We start from the raw sequence: 25,583 nt of genomic DNA on the forward strand, positions 1-25,583 counted from the left end.
CTTTCAGATTCCAAGGGAAACAAACGATACTTTTTTAGCTGTACTACTATTATTTATATGATTTTTAATACCTGTCCCTTAGAAGTGAGCAACTTGGCCATACTTCTAAATTTTCAGCCTACATTTAGAGTAGTGATAGCTATGATAACTACTATATACGGTTGTTTTCTTCTAATGGTACTTCATCCTACCCTTTTTAGTGCATTTGTTTCCTTTTTCTTCACTTCTCATCCTTACTACTTTCCCCCAGACCTACTCATTGCCTTAACAAGCTGCCACTGGCATGATAGTGGCACTACTTTGACGTGTAACTTTCTTCACCCCCACAATTCTAGAGCGAAATGGGAGCAAAAAGGTTGCTGAAGCACAAGGGATGTTGGCTTCCCCCAGCTCAGGTCCCACACTGTGCTGACCTGGCTGTTGGTTGATTGAGGGGTCAGGCAGTGTGAATTTGCTCCAGACACAGCCAGAGCCTGTTCAATGCTCCTGACTACATGGTGGAAGTGCATTTACAGTCAGTGGTCTTGGCTGAAGATAGTGGTGGATTTTTTGTGGTTTTTCTGAAAGCTGTGCCTACAGGCTGTGATGCCCAGGAGAACTGATCAGAGCTTCAAGGCTGTTGTGAAACCATCTTGCTGTGCTTTTTTTTATCTCTGGCATTCAATTTTCAGCTTTTTTTGAGGTAGGTAATCATTTTGATGGATATGCTCTTGGATTTTGAAGTGAGATTCAGGAGGGCATGATATTTGTTAGGCTATACAGATGTTTGGTTTAAGCAGGGTAAAATTACATTGCACCACATAAATCCATCATTATGTTTGTCTTTCACTCACCTACATGTCTTAATGATAGAGAAGGTGACAGCCCTGCCTCCTCCTAGCAGGGAAAATGGTTGATCTAAACCTGTGTTTTAATAGTGATCATTGCATGTTCTTGCAAAAAATTAGGGCTAGATCTTGTAAATGTGCTGTAAATCTTTTTAGTGTGATAGTTCTGAAAGTGGATGGCTCATTGTGATGCTTGTCAACATAAAGCTGCACATCTCTTCTGGACTGGGCATAAAGGACCCAGATATTTGAACCACCCTCATGAGGGTTTTCAGGTGCTTTTAGTTGCCTGCCAAAAGTACTTCACCCTTGCTCCCAAGCAAATCTCCCAAATGTGGACACTGGTAGTTTTGTGGTCTGTTTTAAAGTCTGTAGTGCAGACTTTGCTCATTCCAAAACTAATCTTTCCATGAAAGTAGGCTACTACCCCAACCCCCTTGGATTTAGCAGATCTTTATTAGGCTGAATATTATTAACTTGTTGGCTGCTTTTCTTCAAGTATCTTAACAGTTTCCATGCCTAAACCTTATTTACTTTATTGTTGCAGTCTAGTAGCACAAGTCAGTCATAGGCAAACTTTCTAGTTTCGACATCTGACTTAAGTGTAATTGATGTCAACAGGAACTTTATGCATCAGTTTCTCAATACTTTTTTTTGATGCTGTGTTAATCTGGTTTTCTAATGCTACATTGGGATAGTATGGGATAATATATGGTCCAATATGGCTGCTAAATTAAGTTGTAAAATCAGGTTATAAATGGGTTTCTTCAAGCAAAGAGAAAGTGCAAATAGGGAATAATAATTGAGTTTGAAAGAGTCTCCTAATGATAGTTCTTTTTCCAGTTGGTAAAACAAAGCTGCATTCATTTCCTTTCCCTCTTTTTTATGTAAGACATGATGTCACATCATGTATTCCTGTGAGGCCAGAGAAAACATGCAAATGATAACAGGTTTGCCAAAGACATTTATTAACTCCCTAAATGATGAAGTTTTTAGTGATCCCTTTCTTATGCACTCTTTTAATAGCTACTCACTGTTTCCAAATTCAGCGGAAGGGTCTTTTGCTCAACCTGATGTTTTCTTGCAACTTTGTATTTTGAATTCCCACTGATCTCCTTTCTGCATCAATAAAACATCCATTTCCTTTTTCCAACTGTTGTGATTTAACCCCAGCCAGCAGCCTCTCACTTAAGAATACTTCACTGGTTACTAATGTTTTTGCAGGGAATATGGAGAAAAAAGTTCTGATAGATTCTTGCCAGATGTCTCCATGGATTTCATAAAACTGTATGGATTTGGTGGGAGCATATTAATCTTTGTTAAATAGCATTGGTACAAACACAACAAAAAAAGGTGCAGTACAAAGATAACTGAGCGCTCATGCCCTCTGAATTTTCTTCAAGCAATCAATGCAGATTACTGACACACTTTTTTATATTCACAGCAAGAACTTTCTTAAATTGATGTATTATTATTCCTCTGCCTTCCTAATCCTTTCTTCTTATTCAGGTTTAGGCAAATCGTTTTTGACTTTTTTTTGTTGAAATATGCCTTTAAATGACAGACTGCAGCATTTCAGCAGCAGCAGGCTGGGAATGCAGCAACACAGGACTTCAGTCTGGTATCACTGAAGCGAGTGGTAATCTTGGTCCTCATGGGAAGTGCTTCTCATCTAGGAAAGGAAACAGAAAGCATATTGTCTGGAGACCTTCTAGCTGCAGTTGTGTAAAGTTGTTTCCATTTGGTAGGAGTGATTTGGAATATGCCCCAGACTGCAAATCGGCACCTGGCATTGGCCATGGGAAGGACGATGCAGGGAGTAAGTCCTCAGAGCAGCACGTGGACAGCCCTCTGGAAAAGCCACTTAATAACCATTCTCCTTTACAGTCTGGCAGCATAGCACTCTTCTCCATCTGATTTTCTCTGCAGTTGCCTCCAGAGCTGTTGTAGGAAGATGTGGTGAAGCCCTGGGTATAGCCAAGGAGGCGTGGGGGAGGTAGGAGCAATGGCTGTGATTTTGGGGAGTGAGCGTGGCAGCCCCAGGTCTGGTGGGAAGGAACGTGAGGGGCTCCAGAGCAGGGTTTGAGCTTTCTGTGAACAGGATGGAGAGGTAGGGGTGGGAGGTGCTGCCATTGCAGAGGAAGGTAGAGGAAAGGGCTCACTTGTAGGACACCTGTACCCTGGCCTGGTCTCTGCTCTGGGGCTGGCTTTCCTGCACACTGCTGTACTTCAGTCTTTAGAGAGTCAAAACTTGCTGTAGAGCTGAGAAGCATCACCTTTACTGTTTGAGTTACCTCTGCAGAGGCAGGTAGCTTAAGTCATACTAAATTGAATACATATTTGATAAATATATGGGAATCCACCCAGACTAGAAAATCAGTAAAGTTACTAGAACATTAATTGCATCCTAGACTTCTTTGCTGGATGTACCAAACATGATTGTTATCAAATATGTAGAATTTTTGCCTTGATCTGTTACCTGTCTCTCAAAATGCTTTTTAGACACCTATACATATGTTTTGCTTTCAGCTAGCCTACTAGTTTTGGGATCATATAGATATTCATAATATAATGAAATATGCTATCTCTCTGCTGAACAGTGATGTATTTCAGGACTTTGGAGGAGAAGGCAGTCCTACAGAATACAGGATAGACCTAACATTGTTAGTGTATTTCCCTCTTGGGTTGAGGCTTTCCCACTGCAGAATAATAACTCTTCCAGTTCAAAGACCAGTACCTAGTTCTTGAAAGAAACTCACGAGGGGCTTTCAAGTGAGGTTTTAGTTGTATTACAAGGGGATTTGCACACCAGCTCTCCTGGTGTGCAAATCTGTTTACTATTGCTCTTGTAAAGATACGTGGTACTCTCTGAACTATTCCTCAATGAGTCTGTGCTACTGATCACATATGCAAATGAACTTGTGGGCCATGTATGACAAAAGCACCTTGTTTTTTCTCTCACTGTGGTATTGTATATCTCGCTTGTCTTAGTGGTCTTCTACCAATGTCTCTGCATCGGGAGATCCCCAAACTTTCTGCTGATACTTCCCTCATAAACATTACTTAAGTCTGAATTTACTATAGCTTTCCTCAACTTCAGTATAAGATCTGTGTTTACTTAGGGAGGGATTAATCACCTCTAAATTTTTTCCATATAAAACCCAAATGTGCTAATTATCTAGGCTTTTTCTTTATTGTTGCAAGGAATGCGCAGCTCTCAAGCATCATCTTAGGGCAGGACAAACTGTGCTCTAGAGACACATCTTCCTCTTCACTGACTTGAGAAAGCCCAAAGACGACTTCAGAGTGATGCTTACCTTTCAGGTGACCATATTAAGGAGCAACCCAGTTGTTGGTATGAGAATGTAAAAGATTTGTGGCTTTCCACTTCTTTCGAAGCTTGAGGTTAACCACAGTCATTGTCCGCTCCTCTCTGCTTTAGCTTCTTTCTTCTCCTGAGGGCTCCTATGGGAACCTGATCAAATAAACGTTGTTTACAATAGATGTATCAAGGCCTCTTGTGTTATCCCAGTGCACTTTTTAGTGCGCTTCAGGGACAATCAAGAGAATTATTTGTAAACCACACCTGTGAATTAACCAGGGCTTTCCCCCCCATTTCCATAAAATGTTACTGTTTTTTTAAGGATTGACTAATTGTTTTAGCCTCTGTTATCCAATCCTTTGAGCTCAGTTAATAAGCAATTTCTTTAGGCTGAATTGCCTTTTATAATAAGGAAACTTTTAAAAACCACATTATTTTATCTCACAAAACAGAATTAACCACGATGAAGGCAAAGCCTTCAGTTGTACTTTTGTTGTCATCTCTGATGTGAGAATCTTGCTGAATTATTGTTTGCTTTGTAGTTAGCTAATGAAGGAGGGGAGGAGTGTTCATGATGAGCCATTTCCAAATTATAGTTCCAGGCTCTCTTTTTCAACTTTCAGTTACTTCAGTTTTGCTAATTTTTAATTTTTTACAGTAAAAAAAACCCAATCAATCTCTAAATAGAATTTTTGGTAGTCAGAATCTCACTATAGAGTCTTGATCAGAAAATTGCCTTTAAGACAGACAAAAATGTGAGCTGTGTGTTACATGGGCATCTTATAGGTAATCTGCCATGTTGGAATAAGACAGAATGCACAGGAAAGAAATCGTTTTGCTTATGGTCCTTCAGCAAAATGAAGTAACCTGTCAATCACTTTTTGTAAGACATTGAAGCAAATACAAACAATAATTAAAAAAATTTAGTGGATACATTTACTTAAGAAGGTAAAAATGCCTAGAATTGTTGAGGTTAAAATATAGGCACTGAAGAGCAAATTGTCAAGAAAATGAGAAGCTTGGTTGGTTTTTTTTTCCCAATGTATTGTTAGAAAAGCTTAATGGCTTTATGACAGGTGATTAAACTCTCCTCAGATGCCAGGATCTTCCAAGGACCTTGCACACCCCTTTGCTTCTGTGGGAATTCCTTAGGGAAAGCTGTCACCAAAACTTCATCTCCTTATACATTTCCTGCAGGCTGCAGCGCAAGTGCTACCTCCTGCTGCTGCCCTTGGAGCATCAGCATTTCCCATGGTTATTCTGGGCCAAGTGGGACTGTAGGCCTGCTTTTGCCCTAGCAAAGATCCTCTGAAGTAAACTGAGTTTCTCAGAAGAATGGGCGTGCATGAGTTTAATATTACTGTGTCTGCAGGCAGATGGGACACACAAGTCAGTGCTTAGAGGAAGCTCCTGATCGTCGTAGTCGTCCCTCATCCTCCCAGGTTTTTTTCTCACTCTTATCTTTGTAAGGATAGGTCATCAAATTTAGGCCAGTGAGATATATCTCTTCAAGGGTTGAATATATGAAGAATGGCCCATAAAGCAAAACAGAAAGACCAAAGCATGGCACTTTTCTTTTTTGTCTCCTGTGGACAGTTGTGGGGGTGAGAGGTTACCTGAGGCATGCTCTGATTTTCTGCTATTACCTCTCCAAACTCCTCCTCTCACATTTCAAAAATAATCATGTTTGAAACAAAAATGTATATAATAAAGCATTTAGTCCAACAATAATCAGGATAAAAATAAGAATAATTGCACAGGCGATGTAATTATGACCCCACCACATGTATATATGTACATACATTGTATCACTGAAGACAATAGACTGAGAGAAGCTTTTTGCTCTGAGAAAAGTAACATCAAGAAAATAAATACACAAGGAAAAAGCTTTCCTTTCCGCCTTCTTTCTACCTTTTCTTCTTTCTTCTGTTTTCTTCTTTTTTTTTTTTTTTCTCCCTAATTTTTCTTGGTCCCTGTGTGTAAGACTTGCAGCTTTCAAGAAGTTTCCTAGAACTACCACAGGGGCATATACTTGGGCTGCAAAATCTCAAGGTTGTAGACAGGTAAATCAGAGTAGGAAAGCTGGTGATTGTCAGACTGGAAAGAGGGCAGAGGGCTGCTGTGTAAAACATTATGCTCCATCTGCATTCAGGAGCCAGATAAACAGTGATGGAAGCTCTTGAATACCTGAGGAAACAAAATAAAACAATCACTGTTTCCTAAGCAGAGGTGACTCTGCAGGGATTAGACTAATACTATTAAGGTCCAAATCAGAAAAGGTTGTTGCAGTCAGCAATATTACTGCATGAACCCCTCTGTCATCCATCTGAGGATGCTAAGCCCAAAGTTAGCTGATTTTGTTGAACTGAGGGAAGCTTACTGGAAATTAGGGAATGAAGGTACAATAGAGACGAGGGGCCAGGAATATAAACCTAAGAAATTTTTTGTAATTTAAAATACATATTTCAGATATGACTGTGGTATGTCCAGCCATGAAAATGGACTATGTGTATGTGGACTGTGGTATGTGACTGAGGCATTTCAGAGAAGAGTAGTACCTTTTGCTGTGAAAATGATGCTGCCAGACAGACATTTCTGCTGCTCTAGGTGTATGTTTTGGTAACTGTGGGTGTGTGCATGTGTGTACAGACACATAACTACTTCTCCAGTCTTACTGTGTGTTTGCTTTCCTTCTTCAGAAGACTTGTAAAAATTCCCTGTTAGCTACTATTCTGATCAGAAATCAGTCAACAGCTTATGACTAGCAGAGCATATATATTAATTTTTCTATTCATGATAGCTTAAGCTTTACATCTAGATGTTTTATTTATATACATGTACAAGTCAATGATACACTTGATTTGTTTATCTGTTTCTTTCCCTAATCTTTGTGTCATGTTTTCTTTGGCTGTGCTCCATTAGACACACAGGTGTTGGTCTTTGATAAAAACTTTCAGGGTGCCTATGCCTTACTAGAGCTCCTGGGCACTGTTTGAGTAAAAGTGTGAAATAGTCAGCACTTTGCAAGCTGTACATGCCAGCAGTGAGGATTTGTTGCAATGCTTCTCTTTTCCTCCTTTTCTTCTTCTCTCTGCTAGCAGCTGTAATGTCAAGAGAGCTGGCATAGCACAAAGCTCACAGACAGATAACTGTAGCATGTATGGGTGATACTTGTTTTGAGCTTTAAAGGCCTTCTTATGTGTGTAACAAAACTAGTCAGAAGCATCAGTATTCTCAAAAAGATTTACTGTGCAACTCAGTTGTGGTTTTCGTGTTTGTGTTATTTTTTTTTTGACATTACCTTGGAGGATGTTTTTATGGTAGTTAAAATATTTACTGACATGGAATTACACACATTTCATGTGCATTTATTTTTTTGTGGGTGGAAGCTTTTTCCAGCTCCTGTCTAGAGGGCAACACGAATTCACTCTCTCGTTGGTGCTCAAGACTAAGCCTCAAAGATGGGTTTGCAGAGGGCTTTTAAGAAAGATAATTAGTTTGTCTTCTGATTTCCCTCTGCAAAGGAGTGTACTGCGAGTTTGTCCCAGAGAATTTTGCTCTGGGGTCCTGTATGTCCAATCCCAGTGGAATTTGCCTGTCGCTGTGGGGCCTTTGGAGAAGAAGAGTAGAAGAGCTATGGTTCTGTAAATCTATGCTAAGGTAAATGTGTGCAGAAAAGAAATACCACTGATAGACTTTTAATGTTCCATGCCAAAACCTGCTTGGGTTTGTTGTATTTTTTCAGCATGTCTAGAGGTCTATTAATGGCTTTGGCCCTATAGGTCTGGGGAGCTGCCTTCATCAGCATTAAGTGCAAGATCCAATTTAGAATGACGTAATGTATCAACGTGCTCTCAACTTGCATCAGTGGGAAGGATTTTCCACTGTACAAGAAGCTTCTTGGAGATGCATTTACCTAATCAAATTGATTTAGTGTCTGGCCCATGTTGCCTGCTAATAAAACCTTTCAGACAAAATCATGATAATAAGGTATTTTATAGTTTTCATTTATGCTAAAATATGCTGTTTGATTTGCTTTATGCCATATTTTTCTATTTTCATATGGGGAAAAGAAGTAAAAATAAATTCTGTCCAATTGCCAGATTAAAAATGAGTGACTTAGGTGAGCATATTGAGTTTGTCACTCAGGCTTTGCTTTTGAGCTTGTGAGTAGAATTTTCTGATAAAACATTTCTGGCTTTAAAAATGTGTATAAGGAAAAATGGAAACTATGCCAAATAATTAATTTAATCTTATTAAACACAAAGCAAATTTTTTTCTCTGAATTATACCCCACCAAGGAAAGATAAGAAAGATTGCCATGTGCTGAACTTTGCTGTCAAGTAGAGCTTGACACCATTTGCTTTGTATTTACTTACACCAAAAATATAAATAGAGGATCTGGTTATTCTAGGAGAATGCAAAACAAATTCTTACACTTCAGATGAATGACACTTGCTGACTGCTTCTTTGTTTTTTCCTCCAACTGATATTTTTAGTTTGGTGCAGAGAAGAAACTGTTTACTTCCCTTCCTAGGTAAGCAGCAAGGAGCACAATTTGTATGATTTGGAGTGCAGAATTGTAAGTGGAGAGCCTAACTCCCACTAGTTTCATTATGGAATGGAACTGTCTGTCATGAAAAAAATTGTTTTTACTCTGCACTGCAAAAGTTGATATTGATTTTACAATCTCAAATATCACCTGCACTTACAAGGAAATTATCTAATGAGTGTTCATTTTACATTAAATAGCATAATGTGTGAGTAACTGTTCAATAGTTGGGAAGAGGTAATACACCTAAGCCTTAAAAATACCATGAAAATCTAGAAAGCTGTTGCACTGCAAACAGTGCTTCAGGAAAAAACAGAATTGTGTGTAAAAGTGAATTCATAGTCTGTTGAACACAGTGGCCGGATTTTGCTTCCAGTTTTCTGTCTCTCATCTACCTGAGCTGCTTTCCTCACCTACTGATGAACCTCTTGTTGAGTTTCCTCAGGTTGAGGGCAGTCCCCCTCTCTTGACCATTCAGATCAAGCCTAACAGGGGTGTATCTGTGGCTTCTTGCCTAACACATCATTGCACCATTTAGTTGTGTTGTATCAATGAAGGATTATAAGATAATATAGTCAGCGGGGAGGAAAAACTCAAACATGTAAGTGCTGATAAAACATAACTGGGTTATTAGTTGACTGGTCCTTTTCCCTCTCTTTTCCTCCTTTCAGAGACACACTTGTGAATACACTCCAAGATGAGAAACCTGTTAATGTTACTTCTTTTCTTGTTTTATTAATCTCTCAGCCTACCTCCAGGTCTTTCTCTTTCTCGTTCAGAAGTGAGTCTGTCATGTTAACTAAATAGCAGCTTTCTTGACAAAGTGCAGGGTATTAGCTGCTGCTAAGGCATGCTTTATTGATTGCTGTTGATTTACAAATTAAGTTTGCTTCTACTGCTCCTGGCATTTAGTTGTAACTTAAATGTTTCATTAGTGAGGCAAAATTGAAGTTCATGAAAGCAAACCTTACCATACAGTTACTGGCTACTTTCTAACAAGTTTATTATTCCAGAGATCCAATGGAGGGAAACCACTTTATCAGATGCATTGGAAAAAAAAAATAGAGGCAAGAGGTTAATTATGTTGAATTGCTTTTTCAATTAGAATTTAACTTCAGATGTTTCAGTCACTGTTGAGAGTATTGAGCTGAGGCAGAGTCTGGGCAGCAAGGTAAGTTGACCAATGAGTACACTAAAAAACCTGATAAGCTTGGTCTCAGCTCGGAGATTATTAAGGGAACTGAAAAATCATTAAATCTAGAAATGGGACCTAATGGAAGTCAATGAGAGAATGACTGGGGATCTTTAATGAGCAGCACTGCATCATGTTCTCATCTCGTCAGAAATAAATAATGAGACACTTGAATTTCTCTTTGAACAACAGTAAAAGTAGAATGTGAAAATAGCAGGGTGAAAAGTAATCCTTTGGGCCACCCTCTCTATAAGTGATTGCTACAAGCCTTAATTAATTATCGGAATAACTTGTGAAACAAGCTTATGTGAAACTATGGCACCATAAAATGTCTGTTTAATTGTTAGCCCCAAACCACATCTAGATTACCTTGAAAGTCTGGGAGTTCATTACCCAGAATTATTGAAAAATTTCCAGTTTAATTTCATTCTGCTGAAGAACACAGGATGAATTCTGCCTGAGAACAGCAATGCTGCAGAAATCCTGGTGAGCAATCTTTGTTAGGAACAACGTTGCTGTAGCATGCTAGTTAAACTTCAGTGGGTTTGTATGTTACTGCTACACTTCTGACTGGTAACTTCTGATTATGTTTTTGAAAGGAGAAGCAAAATCAACAGGTTGGCAACAAGGAGGAATGCTGGAAAAGAGAGGTGAAGAGGGGCTGGAGCTGCCTCAGCCAGTACATCCTATAAGGATCCTCCTCGCAGGGGTGGATCCTCAGCCTGGACAGGAGAAGAGGAGGCAGTAGGGAAGCAGAGGAGATGTGAGAGTAGTTACTCCACTTAGCCATGTGCACTTAGCTTTGCTGGAGGACTGGGCATCCTTAATTGCCTCTGTTGCCAACATGAAAAGAGACCAGCTTCAGCAACCGGCAACTGAAGTTGCCTGTATTAAGCTTATTTTAGAACATCCTTTCCACCTTGCTGGTCTTTTGTCAGGGATCTGACATGGCTGCACAAGCCTGGAAGAAATTTGAGTTTTAAGGAGTAACATCCATAACAGCTCTTCCAAATGTGTCTGTCTCTCATAGCACTTTCGGTTGGAACCTTTACATGTTGAATGGTCTGTGGTGGAGGGCTTTTTGTCCTTATTTATTTATTTATTTATTTATTTATTTAATGTGTTTTTTTTTCAATTTTTTCCCCATCTTTTCTTCTAACCTCCAAAATGCCTTTTGTACTAGATTGTTCATATTTCTTCCTTGGTTTTATGGCAGTTCATATGATTTCGTTCTAACATGCATCTCTGCAGAAGGGCAGCTGTAGATACAACCAGGCTATCAAAATGGTACAGAACTGTAGTTCTCTCCTAGGAAAATCTGAATTGAGATGGATATCTACAAGAGGTGGACAGAAGAGCCGCAGCAACTTCAAACACTGACAGAAGAGAGTGGGATGGGCACTTTTTTTCTGATCAATATGACTATAATTAAGATCCAAGAAAACCTAATGTTTAGAAAAATCTTTGTTGTTGTAATTTCTTTCCCTTCTTCTTTGACCTTTGGTAAGGAAAAGGAAAGCTGGTGACTGATGCTGAAAGACCAACAGGATGCTGGATGGCTTCTGCCTCAATCAGCCACATTTTATCCCACACTCCCATTTCTATGGGGGAAGCAGATGGCCAGGTCCAGGATTTTAGTAGAGTTGCTCATGTTTTAGGCTGGAGTGGGGCATCTGAGACTCTCTCCTGTAACACTTGCTGGCACTGAAGCTTTCCTGAGCTCCAGAACTGGAAGAGAAATATCTCCCTAAAGCATCTCTGCAGGAGTAGTGTCTGGTTAGTGCTTTATCACTAGCTCTTCAGCTCCATTCAGTCCCTCTTCATTTCTGTTAACTTTTAACTTGTGTTTTCTGTTTTGTGTCTGGCACAGGGGTTGATTTTCTTGCCAAAGCTATAATGCAGTATGTCTGGGAAGCGGGGGGTAGCAATCTGATCAGGCTGAAAGTAATTATCTATCAGTTTCTCCAAAGCATTTGAGCATTTTACTTTCGTAAGAGTATTGTGCATTTGTGGTATAAGTAATTTATATACTTTCACACTTGTTGGAAAATAATAGTCTTTATAAACATGAGATATCTTTTGTTAGTATGAATAGGATTCTGCTCCCTTATCAAGTAGCAAAAATTGGTCCCTTATCTGAGCTTTGCTTTGTCAGCAAGTCAGAGCATGTGCTAGTCCTGATATAAACTGAAATATGTGCATAGTTACTAGGTTATTAACTGTTTATCGATATCAGGCATGTTGCCGACAGTTCAATAATTGCTTGATCAACATAGGAGTTTTTAAAAGAAAATAAAGCCTTTTAATAGCATTGCTATATATATATATATATATATTTTAGTATTCTTATATAGGAGGCTTACATTCCATTAATACAAATAACTGTCTTAAATCTTCCCAATATCCCCATGAGGAAGTAAATGACTGCTAATTCCTGGTCAGATAACAGTTACCTTGCCTGTGATGCAGGTCCCCAGAAAGTATGTTTGTTTTTCCTTGCACGAGAGCCACAAATTTCCTGAGGAGGGTGTTTTGAAGGGGCTCCCTGAAGGAAGAAATGCTGTTAGTACTGTTCCAGGAAGCAATAAGCACCTTCATGAAAATAACTCAAGTCCCCATCCTTAATCCCTGCCTATCCTTTTTTATCTGATGGACTCAGCAGAGGGCTGGAAGATCACAGTGTGGCTGAAAACAAAAGGGAGTTAACAAGATGTGACCAGTCAATGGATAAAACAATAGGCGAAGCCCTCCACGTTGTGTAGAGCCCAGGTGTCCTTCCATGCTCAGGTAGCCATGTGGATCGTGGTGAGTTTGCTGTGTTGCCTCATGCTCGGGGGGCTGCCAGGGGCGAGTGGCTCGTGCCCATCCCAGTGCAGCTGCGCCTTCCACAGCCTCAGTGAAGGGACCAAAGCCAGGTATGCCGGGACTCTCCTCGGGGGCTGCCGCTCTTTCTCGGGGTGCCGGGGATTTTGTTTCCTCTCCTTTGTAAGGAGGCTTGGAAGAGAAAATATTGTGTCCAGACTTTGTGTCCATTATTTTTTCCAGTCGCTGTGTGCTCTAGCTATATTTGCAGAGGATTAGCTTCTGAAAACACAGTAAGCTGATTTCAGAGAAAGCGTTTCGGCATCTCTGTGAGAAGTGACATAATTACTGCTGGTGCAATGGCAAAAAGGGAATAAAATTTAAACATTTTGTTTTTTTTACCTTTGTGCTGAAAATTCTAGTTTTAAGAAGTCTTATTCTGCTCTGCTGGTTTGTTGCTAAAGTGTAATTAGATTTGATTTATGTTGTGGTAACAAAAGCGGCAATTTGATTTACTTAAAAAAATCCTTCAGCTGGAGATTTTAAGCAAAGCAATAGACTGTAGATGAGAATGAACCAAAAAAATAGACAATAGTCATAAAAATAAAAGAAGTTAATTCTCAGACGGGAAGCTTTCAGTTAAAAAAGAAGACAAGACCAGAAGGACCTCCATTTTTGACTGCAATGCCATACTGTGTACATTTCTCTGGAGGACTGTTTTTTATAACCCTTCTGAAGTGTAATCACAAAGTAATTGTCTGACACTGGAATAGAGGCTACATTTTTGTAAGGTGCGGGTCACAGTAGAGGAGGTTTTGTGACAGAGATACGTTATTTGCAAAATCCTTTGGAATAAATTTTTTCTAGACAAGAGCACAGTATTGACATTAAATATTTTGGATCCTCGTGAAATAGATCAACTTTCTTATCTCTTTTCTAGTGCTGTAGATTTAATACCATAAACTTTGCCAGTAAGAAGCATGGTAGAGACACAAGTAGTCTGCAATTGTTAAAAGGGAGCGCAATAGCGTGACAGCCAATTATTGCTTCATAAATGTCACAGTTCCCAGGGGAATTTCCTTGCAGTGACTGGGAAAAGCTGTTGTGCATTTTAGTAAGATACATAATAATGCAAATATCCATTAGTCCCTTAAGGAGCATAATGTCACCTTTTTTTCCTGCGTTATGAATCATATTTCTCACTAGCAGAAGGAGATTATCCCATAGATTAGATGTTTAGTGCTCACTGACATAGTTTAAGGACACTATGAGAAGCACGCTGCTTTACTGCCATGGTGTTTCTGTTAGCAAACATTTTATGTCATGACTACACACAAAAAAATGTTTTATTGAAAGAGGATTTCTGGATTTTTCTTATTTGATAGATTTTTCTCTTCCTCAAAATCTCAATTTTCAGCTGAGGGTGGGCAGGATTTAATGCCACAATGAGAGTAATGTACTGTGTTTTGATTATAAATTAACAATTTAACTGTAGGCTCAAATAGCATTTAACTGGGAGGTTTGCATGAGCAGTTCAGCGTTGTTATATGTTTTTGTTGACACTAGAAGAATAATTGCTTCCAGCCAAAACCAATCTGGTTTTGGCAGCTTTGCAATATTCTGTTTATAGAGGCAGTGTGATAAGAAAATGTTACTTGACTGATCACGTTACATTTCTTGCAGTATCTTGTTTAGCATGTGGAGTGGAACATGCCTATTTTACCTGTTATCTTTTGCAGGTGGCTTTGTATTTTGTTAAGAATTTGCCTTCTTCTGTCTGCTGATAGGCAAACTAAAATGCAGTTTGGTCCGAGAGACCTTTTTTGTCTCCCTTCATTTCTCATGGCTACCTACAATCCCAACTCACAATTTTTTGTATGAAGGCTGCAAAAATGCAGCAGACTTTTCATGCTTTAACTGCTAGAGACTAGGAATGGGAAGAATGATTAAAACACATAAATCTGCCTTGCTTTCAGTGTAGCATTTTCCAAAGAGTTAATTTTCTGTGCTTTCACTCTCATAACTATACATACCTGTGGTGCAGTGACTGCTACCACCTCTACACACCTTCCAGGTTACTTCACAGTAAAGCAGAGCTTGCTCTAGTGCATTTCCAGTGAGCTGTTAGCTGACTTTCTTATCTTCATTTTTCAAATCAAAGGTCCTGTGTCATATTTAATCTATACAACTTCTTATCCTCTGACATGTCAGTCAGGCTTCTTTTTATATGGCTTTTATTGTTCAATTTTTGGATCATTTTGTTTTAACTTGCACTAGAATCCTCTGTTGTGCATCAATGTTGTCACTACTGTCTCTCATAAGTACTCTAAAAAAACCTGAAAGCAAAAAACAGCAGGAACACTAAATGGTCCAGATTTAGACTCATGTCACCCCAGGAGTAGCATGGCACTGCAATCTCTGCAGTCAGAAGGTGCATATGAATGTTGATGTCCTGATGGTGATGATGTAGAGATCAGCAGCAAGTAAGAAATGACAAGAAGAAATCTTGTGAAAAAACAAAAGCAGATAAAATCTTGCATTGAAAGAAAGTTTTAAAACCTTTTCAAAATAAAAGAAAGTCACACCTTTGCTTGTCTTTCCCCACCAGGACAGTGCTGTGTAATGACCCAGAGATGACCCTCCCTCCTGTGAACATCCCCGTAGATACAATCAAGCTTCGGATAGAAAAGACAGCCATTCGCAGGGTGCCAGGAGAGGCTTTCCACCTACTTCACAACCTGGAGTACCTCTGGATGCCCTATAACTCCCTGGCCAGCCTCAGCGGAATCACCTTCAAGGGTCTTCATCGTCTACAGGAGCTAAGGCTGGATGGGAACAATTTAATAGCTTTCCCCTGGGAAGCCCTGGCTGGCATGCCACAGCTAAGGCTTCTGGATTTACACAACAACGAACTTACCTCAGTCCCTCCAGATGCTGCTCGTTACGTCAAGAATATCACATACCTGGATCTGTCTAGCAATAAGCTGATGACTCTTCCTCAGGCTCTTATTGCCACCTGGGCAAACCTCCAGGCTGTTCCTTACTTCCCCAATGATAACTCCAAGATCATCCTAGGTAAGAGAAGTGCCTGTCATTTTGCAGGGGGCACGAATGGCAAGAGTCTCTCATCTTATTGCAGCATTTTCACCCACTGTGGTTACCCTAGCAAGTACATTGCCATTATATATGTTCAATTTAATACCCCATATAAAGTGCATAAATTCATTTACATGTTAACAAATTCACCTCAGGCTCATCAAACCCAGCGTATTACACCATACATTTGATTATTTGCTTGAATCTTTGTATCTTTGTCAATGCAGGGCTCCTCAGAGGTATGGCTTTGGGGCAATTGTCTATTTTCGTGTCAGCTGACTCTCAATTGCAGTATCCCCAAGTGAGATTTCAGCACATTTATTAGTTCAGGGGATTACTACTTAGTCTTTTAACATTTGAGTGCTGATTCAAATCCACGGTAGGTTGATGATGTTTCAGAGTTGTTGCCATCTGCTGTTTTCACTTGCCTTGAGCTGATCCAGCTCCAGTGACTGTGTTTGGTCTGCGGGCTATGTGCATCTGTGTGTACTGCCTCTACAGCGTGGATGTGAGTTCAGGCACTTGCTGATAATCTCATCAGAGACATTGCAGGTTTCCTCTTGCTCTGGCAAGTACCTGCTGCTCTTTGTTCCCTGGATAAATTTAGGAGAGTAAAGTTTTTTAAAAAGGATTGCAGTGGAAAGAGATACAAGACTTAAAAAAAAGATACAAAATGCCACCTTCAAAGCTTTTAGTGTCCTTTACAGATGTTGTTTAAGGTTTCATTAGCATCAGGAGAGGAGCAGGTGTTTCATTGTGCTGTTTTGCCAGATGGAGTAACAAGTTCTTTAAACCAAAGCTGGCATTTTGGGATTGCCCATTTCACTCATGGCAAGACACTGCCTAGATCATACTTTTTTTATTTTTTTAGCATCAAGTTACATGTAAAAATGTTATTCCATTCAACATAGAGTAGTAAAGTGTTTTATTGAGAAGAACAGATCGTGCCTTGATGCTCTGGCCAACCTGAGTGTTTACATATCCAGCTGTGCAAAGGTTGAGTGTGCCAGGATCCTAAAATATTCATGTAGGCAAATGCCTATAATGCTAAAATTAATGCAGTAATGTATAGACACTCCAGCTTCTAGGTCCTGTCCTACCAGGTAGATAAAATGCATGTCCCTCACAGGAGCAGAATGGGAGAACACAGCTGCTTGTTTCTGTTTCACTCTGCTCATGACTGCTTCTCATGGAGGCATAAAAAGTCATGAATAATAAAGAGTCAGCCAAATCCATCCTTTGTCTGCAGTGCATCACTGTGACTTCTCTTCAGAGCCCTTGTTTGTAGACTACTTCAAGATGTAGCTCCTGTGGTAAGTTGCTGGCTAAAAGTCTGTGCCAAGGGTGCAATCTCTTCCACATGAGGATTGCCCACGTGAGCCCATGGAAGTGTGCTGTGCAGGGACGCAAAGAGCTCACTTTGGGGCTTTGGGGGTGCTGCAGCATCAGCTGGAGCTGGTGCACCTGCCAGGTAATCTGGGATAAATTGGTATCTAGTGCATGAGGTCAGAAATAAGCTGCAAAGAAGTATGCTAGCAAAAATGCCATAAACCAACAGAATCAAGCTGTACTTTCTTTCTTTATTTAGTCCCCTTCATCTTAATGCATTGATTTATAAGACTTGACCTCCTGCCAAGACCTATCACTTTCACATCCTCTTCCGAGCTCAGGGAGGATGATATGGAATTATCTCAGAAGAAATTTTCCAGCAGCGTCTTTAAAACACTTTGTTTGAGACCTTGGGGGCTTTTGATCAGCACTGTGTCTCTGTTGACTGTAGCAAATTCAAACACCCCCTTGATGCTCATGGAGCCTTGTGGTGCACCGTCTGTGCATGTGTCGAAATTAGGTTCTGGCTGGAAAGCCTGTGCTTGCATGACTCATGCTGCAGGGCTCCAGTGAGGGTGGGCACTGTAGGGTGGGCAGCTGTCATTTCCTCCCACCAGGAATGGAGGAAATGTTAGTACTCTTTACTTTGAGGCAGGTGCCAGACCCAGGGCATGTCCTTGGGCTGCCTGTGGAAAAGAGGAGGAGCCCCCTTAGAGGAAGCAGAGCTGACTCCTGTGGCAGGCAGGAGGCCTGGGAGCCATGCTCCTGGCTTAGGGTTCAAATGTGTGCCTGGGTTAGATGGTATAAATGTCCTTAGTGCCAATTCTGCTAGTTTAAACCATTAGAGATCACAAACTGACCACAGAACAGCTGGATGGGAATATTTGTAAGTAGGATGACACAGATTTAATAAGAATGCAGCAACTTCTGTTCATGGATATGCATTGCTCTAGTTCCAAATTTGCTTTTTCAGTACTGTCTTCACAGGTCTATTTTTCATAGAGTAATGTCTCATTTTTTTCAGAATTTGAGTTCAATAGGTGTGAACTGGGATAGCAGAATGAAAAAAAAGGAGAAACATTCTGGGACTCTGAAACAGGAGTGTGCTCTTCAATAGACCCCTTTCTGTGTGTATATTCCTAATATAGTTATAATAATAGGAGCAATTTATATTCTTTTATATACCATAGCAGGAATATTCTTCAATTTAATCCTTAAAACAGTTCTTTTGTTTTATCCCGTGTAAATTAGTATTTCAGGAAAAACAGGTCATTTTAGCTGATTACTAAAATAATGAAGATAACTTAGAATAACTGGGCTGGAAGAGAACTATTACAGTCAAGTAGGATCACCTATACCTATTGTAGGCATGAAAGTAGGCATGACAATATGAATAATATTTTAATAGTGTCCAGTGAGAAGAATTTCTTGACCTATCTAAGGAAGAGACTTCACAGTCTCCTCGTACCAAAAAAATTCACATCCCTTCTCCCATGCTTACTTGTTTTTTTCATCCTGGAACCAACTGTGTTTATAATAGCTTCTTGTTTTGCTTCTTTAGGTGCATAAATTGTAATGTTTTCATAATATGAATAATTCAGATCCAGATTTTGAGACACTTTAGCAAGCCATGTTTATTCCATTCTACTAACAGGCAGCCATGGGATCCATCAGGCTCAGGGGGCTGTCAGGACATCACCCCCCCACACCCCACATACCCCTGCATAAGCACAGGTAGTTCTTGCAGAGCAGTTTGGGAGCTTATCACAGTTTGTTTTGCTGAAAAACAGAAATGAAAGTGGCAGAAACAACAGATGCTGTTGGAGTGACTTAGTGCTCTGATTTCTTTTGACAGGCTTGCAAGACAATCCTTGGGTATGTGACTGCAGTCTGTATGAAATGGTCCATTTCCTAAATTTCCAGTCTCCTAACATAGCGTTCATTGAGCCCAGGCTGAAATGCTTCACACCCAGGAGCCTTGCAGGAGTGTTCTTCAGCCAAGTGGAGCTAAGGAAGTGTCAAAGCCCCGTTGTACACACGTCTGTAGCCAAAGTGAAGACCATCCTGGGCAGCACTGTGCTTCTACGATGTGGGACAACAGGGGTGCCCATCCCTGAGCTCAGCTGGAGGAGAGCTGACGGTGCTCAACTGAACGGCACAGGTGGGCTTGGTTTAACCTTTTCTCACACATGGAATGAGTGATAGAGACATGTACCTTTATTTTCTACAGACTCTTCAGCAAATGGAAGCTTCTATGACAACAGAACTTTCCTGCTGATAAAAGAAAGTGGTGCAAGATTAAGATTCACTGTAATTCACGATAGTAACGTGTGTAATCCACTACTACAATGTGATTTTCCATTGACTATAAAATTACTTACATGTTGATGAAAATATGATCAGATAAATATATACTATAATGTGTAAAAAGTTGGTTTGGTTTTGTTTCATAGCAATTGTGGTGGTGAGACAAGTCAAGGAGTTTTCTGCAAATCTGTTGGAGATGAAGAAATGAAATGTGTCCAACTGTAGCAAGAGGCTGTTCTCAGTTACTGAGTTATTCAGTCACTGACAAGGCTTCCTGCTGAATTATTCTGTGCGTCTTTGAGACTAATGAATAGCTACTGTTAATCAGGTAGCAAACATGTCTGGCAGAGAGATGTCTGATGTGAACTCAACTGGGATTTAGGTCTGCTGTAAAGAGAAAGAAAAGGTTGCAAACATACAACATTGCTGATATATTAAAAAACAAAAAAGCCACTAAACTGCTGAAGGGTACAATTCTGCAGTGGCAATGTCTGCAAGAAATCATTAATTTCTGATAGATTGACAAGGTGTCTTGGGAAAAAGCTTTGTGGGAGAAACACTGACCACCTGGTCTGAGTACCTGTTCTGTGCCCACCCCTCTTGTGGGGCAAGTCTTCAAAAAGCCACTGGTTTTGTGACTGATCACATTTTCATTTGCATTCACAAGAATGTTTGGAGCTAAAATTCCAATGTTGGTTCTTTAATGTGTGGGGAATTTAAGGAAGATACTTTTGCTGTATTGAATACAATTGTCCTTAGCTTTTTGTCCTAGGACTTGAACCTTCATCCCTACAACCTTCCCTGAATACTACTGTATTCCAGGCCTGGCCCTGACTTTCACAGTAGATCTAAACTCAGCAGATAAATTGCTAAGTATGGGGTCTGGTCTTCAAAGGGTTACAGGGCTCCATGGTGCACAGAACAGGGAAGAGAGCATTTTCATTTCACAGCAGTAGAACTACTTGTAATAAATATAATTTTTTGAGATCTGCACAAGTCATTGCTCTGTTGTGCATGGTGTGCAGGATATAGCAGACCTGCTCGTCATAATGATAATGTCTACCCATCATGCTGTGAACATCCGTCCTACACTTGAAAGAGAACACCACAAAAAAAAAACAACAAACCAACAAACAGAATGGTTTCCTGAAAGCCTATGCTGAGTTTACTTGGAGCTACAACTGAGAATGATGTATTTTGTGCCCCATTAAATCAGACCTTAGCACCTTTTAATAAACAGTTGGCTGAAAAGATACATTATTTCTCAACAGCAGCAGCTTCAGTGCCAATGCTGTAATATGACTTCGAAATGTTAGTGTTCTGAACAGAAAGGAGTGAGAAACAGCCCACAGTCTGTATGTACAGGGAAGTGCCGTAGGTAGGCTGTCTGCATGTTTTCTAATGTACCCATTTAGTAAATAATTAAACTGAAAAAGTAACTTTTGCTACCTTGTACTTCACTGCCAATGGAACGGGCACTGGTTGCCAAAGCTGGATCCTGACCCCACGAGGGCTTGGGAGAAGTTTGCATTCTGTCTTGCTTTTGCCTTTCAGACATCTCCCTGGTTTACCTTGCAGTGGGAAAGGGCAGCAGTAGCATGTGCTCATCCTAAGGAGGCTGTTTAAATAATGAAGAAGGTTCTTTACCCTTCTACAGGATCCTAACTTTTTTATTTTCCTGCACAAATAGAAAAAGGCAAAAAAAGCTTGTTTTAGCCTCCAGATAAAGCGAGCCAGAAAATCAACACTCAGTTGTGTACATGTAATTCAGTGGTAAGTGATCAGACCTGTATAAAAGCCTGCAATAATTTAGCAGTAAAAGGGTTATTATTTTTCAATTATTTTTTCATGCATTCTGGACTAGTCCATATGCAGTTATTAGAATAAAATCTCTGCTGTTTGTACTTTCTGTGCCTCAGAGGACTGCACTGCATCTAGTGTTTAAATAGATCATGTTACTGCCTACTCCTTCCACTCTTTTAAGTATTGTACCTACATAAGAATTTTTAAGCTTTTTTTTTTTAAGTGGAAGAACCTTTTCTGTTATGTTTACAAAATGTACATCAGTTTGGAGGAAATACTGTCAAATGTTGCACATATATTCATTTTGAAGCAGCTTCAATCCCAACATAACCTAATTTTAGTGTTACTGTCCTGTTCTTAGGTTTACTTTGATTTTGTAACATTCTTGGTGGCAAACAGAAATGATGATTCTACTGTATTGAGCAGATATTTGGTTGATGGAATTTCAGTATTTTACAAACATGTTATTAATTCTATTTATTATTGACTATTTATTTAATATTTTTCCTACCTTGCAGTTCACCAAGAGATTTCCAGTGATGGGATGAGCTGGTCTATTCTGGGCCTGCCTGTAGTCTCTTACCTTGACTCTGGAGAGTACATCTGTAAAGCGAAGAATTTTCTGGGAGCAACAGAGGCGTTCATCTCTCTCATCATCACAGACTCCGAAAGCACGGATGACCCTAACTCTAACGGCAAAGGCACATGGAATGGGAAGGCGAGTGGGATGGAAGCAGCTGCCTACAACGACAAACTAGTAGCAAGGTACGTTATCACCACCTCCACTGTGCCTACCCTGGGGGCTGGAGTGGGCACCGGAGAGGGCCTCCTCTCGGATGTGGAACAAGACAGCAACCCCAGAAACCTGCTGGTGAGCCCACCCACTGGTCAGCAGGAGCCAGAACGAATGGTGAGGAGTGTCAGGGTAATAGGAGACACTGACCAGAGCATCACCCTGGCCTGGAAAGCACCTCTGGCAAAGAACACGACGGTGTTCAGTGTCCTCTATGCCATCTTTGGAGAGAGGGACATGCGGCGGATCAACGTGGAGCCGGGGAAGACCAAGGTCACCGTCTATGGGCTGCTGCCAAAGACCAAATACATCGTGTGTGTCTGTGTGAAAGGACTGATCCCCAGGAAGGAGCAATGCATCATATTTTCCACGGATGAAGTTGCCAGTGCAGGAGGGACCCAGAAGCTCATCAACGTGGTTGTCATCAGTGTGGCCTGTGTCATCGCTGTTCCCCTGACGCTGGTGGTCTGCTGCGGAGCGCTGAAGAGGCGCTGCAAAAAGTGCTTCGTGCGAAAACCCAAGGAAATTCAGGAATCCTATGTCACCTTTGAAAGCCTGTCTCCTGGGGCCAAGGCAAAAGGCGTGGAAGGGGAATACTTGACTAGACATACCCCTGATGAGTCAAACAGGCTGCTGTCTGCCCGGTCCAGCGTGGACTCGGAAGCGATACCAAAGATAGAGGGACAACCTAATGAATACTTTTGCTGATAGCTAGGATGATTGTCAGCTTGCCAGGTGGAAAGCATGTGGCTGTATATATGACTCTGTGCTCCAACACTGCAGGCCAGCCTGTCAATACTTCTGTCTCCAACATGTTCTGGAAGAGGATGCAAGAGGGTAGATGGTGCCCAGGCTTTACAGAAACATGTTGCTTACACCACTTGGGGTTTGGTGTTTTGTACCCAGACAAAAGCTTCTGTGATAATGGCCTCGTTCTTCTGGACTATTTTTTTTTCCCTGTAAAATGAAGCATGCACACTAAGTGTGAGGACATTAGCAACATTTCTGAGTGTGTTCTGCTTGGTGTTATTTAGTACCTGCTCCGCAACATACTAGGTATTTTATTCCCAGCTCTTTTGATATTCTTTTGGTTGACAAACAGGGGAGTGTTTAGTAATTCTACTATAAATATCTATGAAAGTGAAGATTGAGAGTCTCACTTTTGATGTTCCCTGTGTTTGCATGAAACACGCAGTTTGATGCTTAGTAGATCACAGCAACCTTTTCTAATATGTCCAACATAATAACAACTCTACTCTGAATTCATAGACATGTGCAAAAGAGATAGAAATCAAGAGACAAAACCCAATCCACTCCCAAGAATCATAATAACCTTTTCTGATTGCATTTTTGCCCTAAACAATAATATTCTTAAGATATTATTGAACAACAGTACAGCACAGATCCTTCAGTATTGGTCCTAGCTGGCATTTTTTACCTTATTGTAATTAGTAGAATATGTTTTACATCAGCTGTGGTAGTTAAAAAAATCATGTAATAGCCTACTTTGCACATTGTGTGTGGTGTTGTAATGCTTTGTAATCATACTGGAAAACCTACACTGGACAGTTTTGCAAAAATCTCCCAAACCAGCCCTGTCATTGCTGCCTGTGCTCCTGGCAAAACTGATGGTGAAGACCCACATGGTCAACTAGGCACTTGTGACTTGGTCTTGCAAATAACTTGCTCCATGCAGAGCAGGAGAATATGATGCTGTGATGGATCACTGGCCATGCACACATCAGCCATAACTATGAACTCAGTGGTGGCAGAGGCTCAGGGCAGACTTGTGGGTTTCAAACATTTTACAAGTTCAAGAACCCTGAAAAAAGCCTGTCTAATATTAATCTAAATGTACTTTCATAGTCAGGGTGAGCTGATCAGTCATTGAAGTCCTGCAGCTTCACTGGAATTTGGATCTGGGTGCTTATCGCAAAGTACTTCGCTGATGTATAATTTTCCATTCAAGTCTCTCATGTGGTAATACTGTATATAACATTTTTTTCTCTCTGTAATAAATATTATTCATGAAGAAAATTATATATGTTCTGCCAAATTTTGAGTGGGAGAGATCTAGCCAAGTTGAAGTGGTAACTTCAACTTAAAGTTGAACTTAAAGTGGTAAAGCTTTCTGAATTGTTTTGAAATGTGTGTTGGTAAATTTATTGAAAGGACCTCCATTCACATGCTGGACCTGTATGTACAGTGGGAATTAACAAAATTCATGGGTTGGAATGGAACCCTGTATGGATTTTGCAAGTCCTTCTACAGTTATGGCAGATTTCTTGGCCTGATGGAAAAATCAAGTCATTTGATCTCAACATAAATACTTTCAACAGGGGAACATTAGAGTAGTTTCTGATAAGAGTCCCTGTATTCCTTACATTAATGATAAAGAACTTGTGTTGGGAGAATTTGTATAAATTATTATTGTATACACCCTGTATAAAATAATGCATGCTACTTCTATCACTGGACTGTGTAGATTTTTAGGTTTGCAAATAATGTTTTGTAAAATTATGTATTTTAATACAACAAATTAACTGATGGAATATGTGATATGTAATAGATTTATTACTTATTTATACAGTTGCATTTCTGAGCAATTTTAGTCTCTCTCCAAGGTAGAAGAAAAATATTCTTCCAGTGGCAGTTTTTGTGATGTTACAAGGAGTGCTGTGTGTAAGCCTGATGATGGCCCACATTTGCAGCCACTGGGCTATGCAGAAATCACCCTGCCATGGCCCTGGATGGGTAAGATCCTGAAGAATCAAGGCTGTCCTAAAGTTCTCCTGTGGTGAACTGAGTGGACCTACTGCCCAAGGACTTACCTGTAAGTCAAGTTTACAGGAGCTGTCTGGGAACCATAGGTATTTACTTTTCAGCTGACTGGAGACACGAGCTGGGTAATTTGCAGCCTCCAGCCTTGGTGAGGAGCAGCTCTCACCTGCTATGACACACAGTCTGTGAGTTGGCAATGGAAGAGGCACCAGCTGGGACAGCACTGTTGCTCTTTGCTTGTGAGGAGGAGAGGATGGAGTGATCATCCTGTGACATTCGCCGTGGCTGTGTTAAATTTTACAGACTCTATTGGATATTTTTTGCACTTTGAATAAATAGTGATCCCAAGTAGAATAAACATGATTTTTCTTTTCTCTTTCCTGTGGTTATTCTCACTGTCTCATAGATGAGGCATCACAGTTTATCATCTCAACTGCTGCTGCTTCGAAACAAGCCTAGCTACTGCACTGGTAATTCATGCAAGACAGAAAATAGGTAGAAACTTGTACAACCTCTATGTCATCTGGCATGGGTCAGAGAAGAAACCCTATGCTTGCTAAACTGTGAGTGTAATTTCAAAGCATTAAGCAGACTGATTTTCTGCTGAATGTGACTTCAAGGCTCTGGGTCAGATTTTCAGTAGTATCAGACATGTACAGATAAATATCTCACTGGATTTTCTGTTGCTGTTGTAATAGAAGAGCTGTAGGGGCATCTAATTTCAGCAGGGTGAGGAGAATATTCATCACTGCAAACAATTTCTTACTTGGTCAAAGTCA

General features: G+C 40.3%; 1 protein-coding gene across 1 annotated transcript; it reads left to right on the forward strand.

Annotated features, from left to right (window-relative positions):
• Window positions 1-12,686: 12,686 nt before the first annotated feature.
• LRIT1 (leucine rich repeat, Ig-like and transmembrane domains 1) lies at window positions 12,687-24,080 on the forward strand. The gene is made up of 4 exons (XM_017806911.1): window positions 12,687-12,808; window positions 15,304-15,770; window positions 18,976-19,281; window positions 21,749-24,080. Exons 1-4 carry the CDS (start codon window positions 12,687-12,689, stop codon window positions 22,729-22,731), a joined length of 1,878 nt encoding a protein of 625 aa, XP_017662400.1. The 3' UTR covers window positions 22,732-24,080.
• Window positions 24,081-25,583: the final 1,503 nt, after the last annotated feature.

Source organism: Lepidothrix coronata, unplaced genomic scaffold, assembly GCF_001604755.1.
Source record: "Lepidothrix coronata isolate B3197 unplaced genomic scaffold, Lepidothrix_coronata-1.0 Scaffold17, whole genome shotgun sequence".
NCBI lineage: Eukaryota > Metazoa > Chordata > Aves > Passeriformes > Pipridae > Lepidothrix > Lepidothrix coronata.

Excerpts from the sequence above, each read along its gene's own strand:
- LRIT1 (XM_017806911.1), top strand. The coding sequence starts at position 12,687 with ATGTGGATCGTGGTGAGTTTGCTGTGTTGCCTCATGCTCGGGGGGCTG. Across the intron at positions 12,809-15,303 it reads AGTGAAGGGACCAAAGCCAG|GACAGTGCTGTGTAATGACC; the intron begins GTATGCCGGGAC and ends TTTCCCCACCAG. Across the intron at positions 15,771-18,975 it reads TAACTCCAAGATCATCCTAG|GCTTGCAAGACAATCCTTGG; the intron begins GTAAGAGAAGTG and ends TTCTTTTGACAG.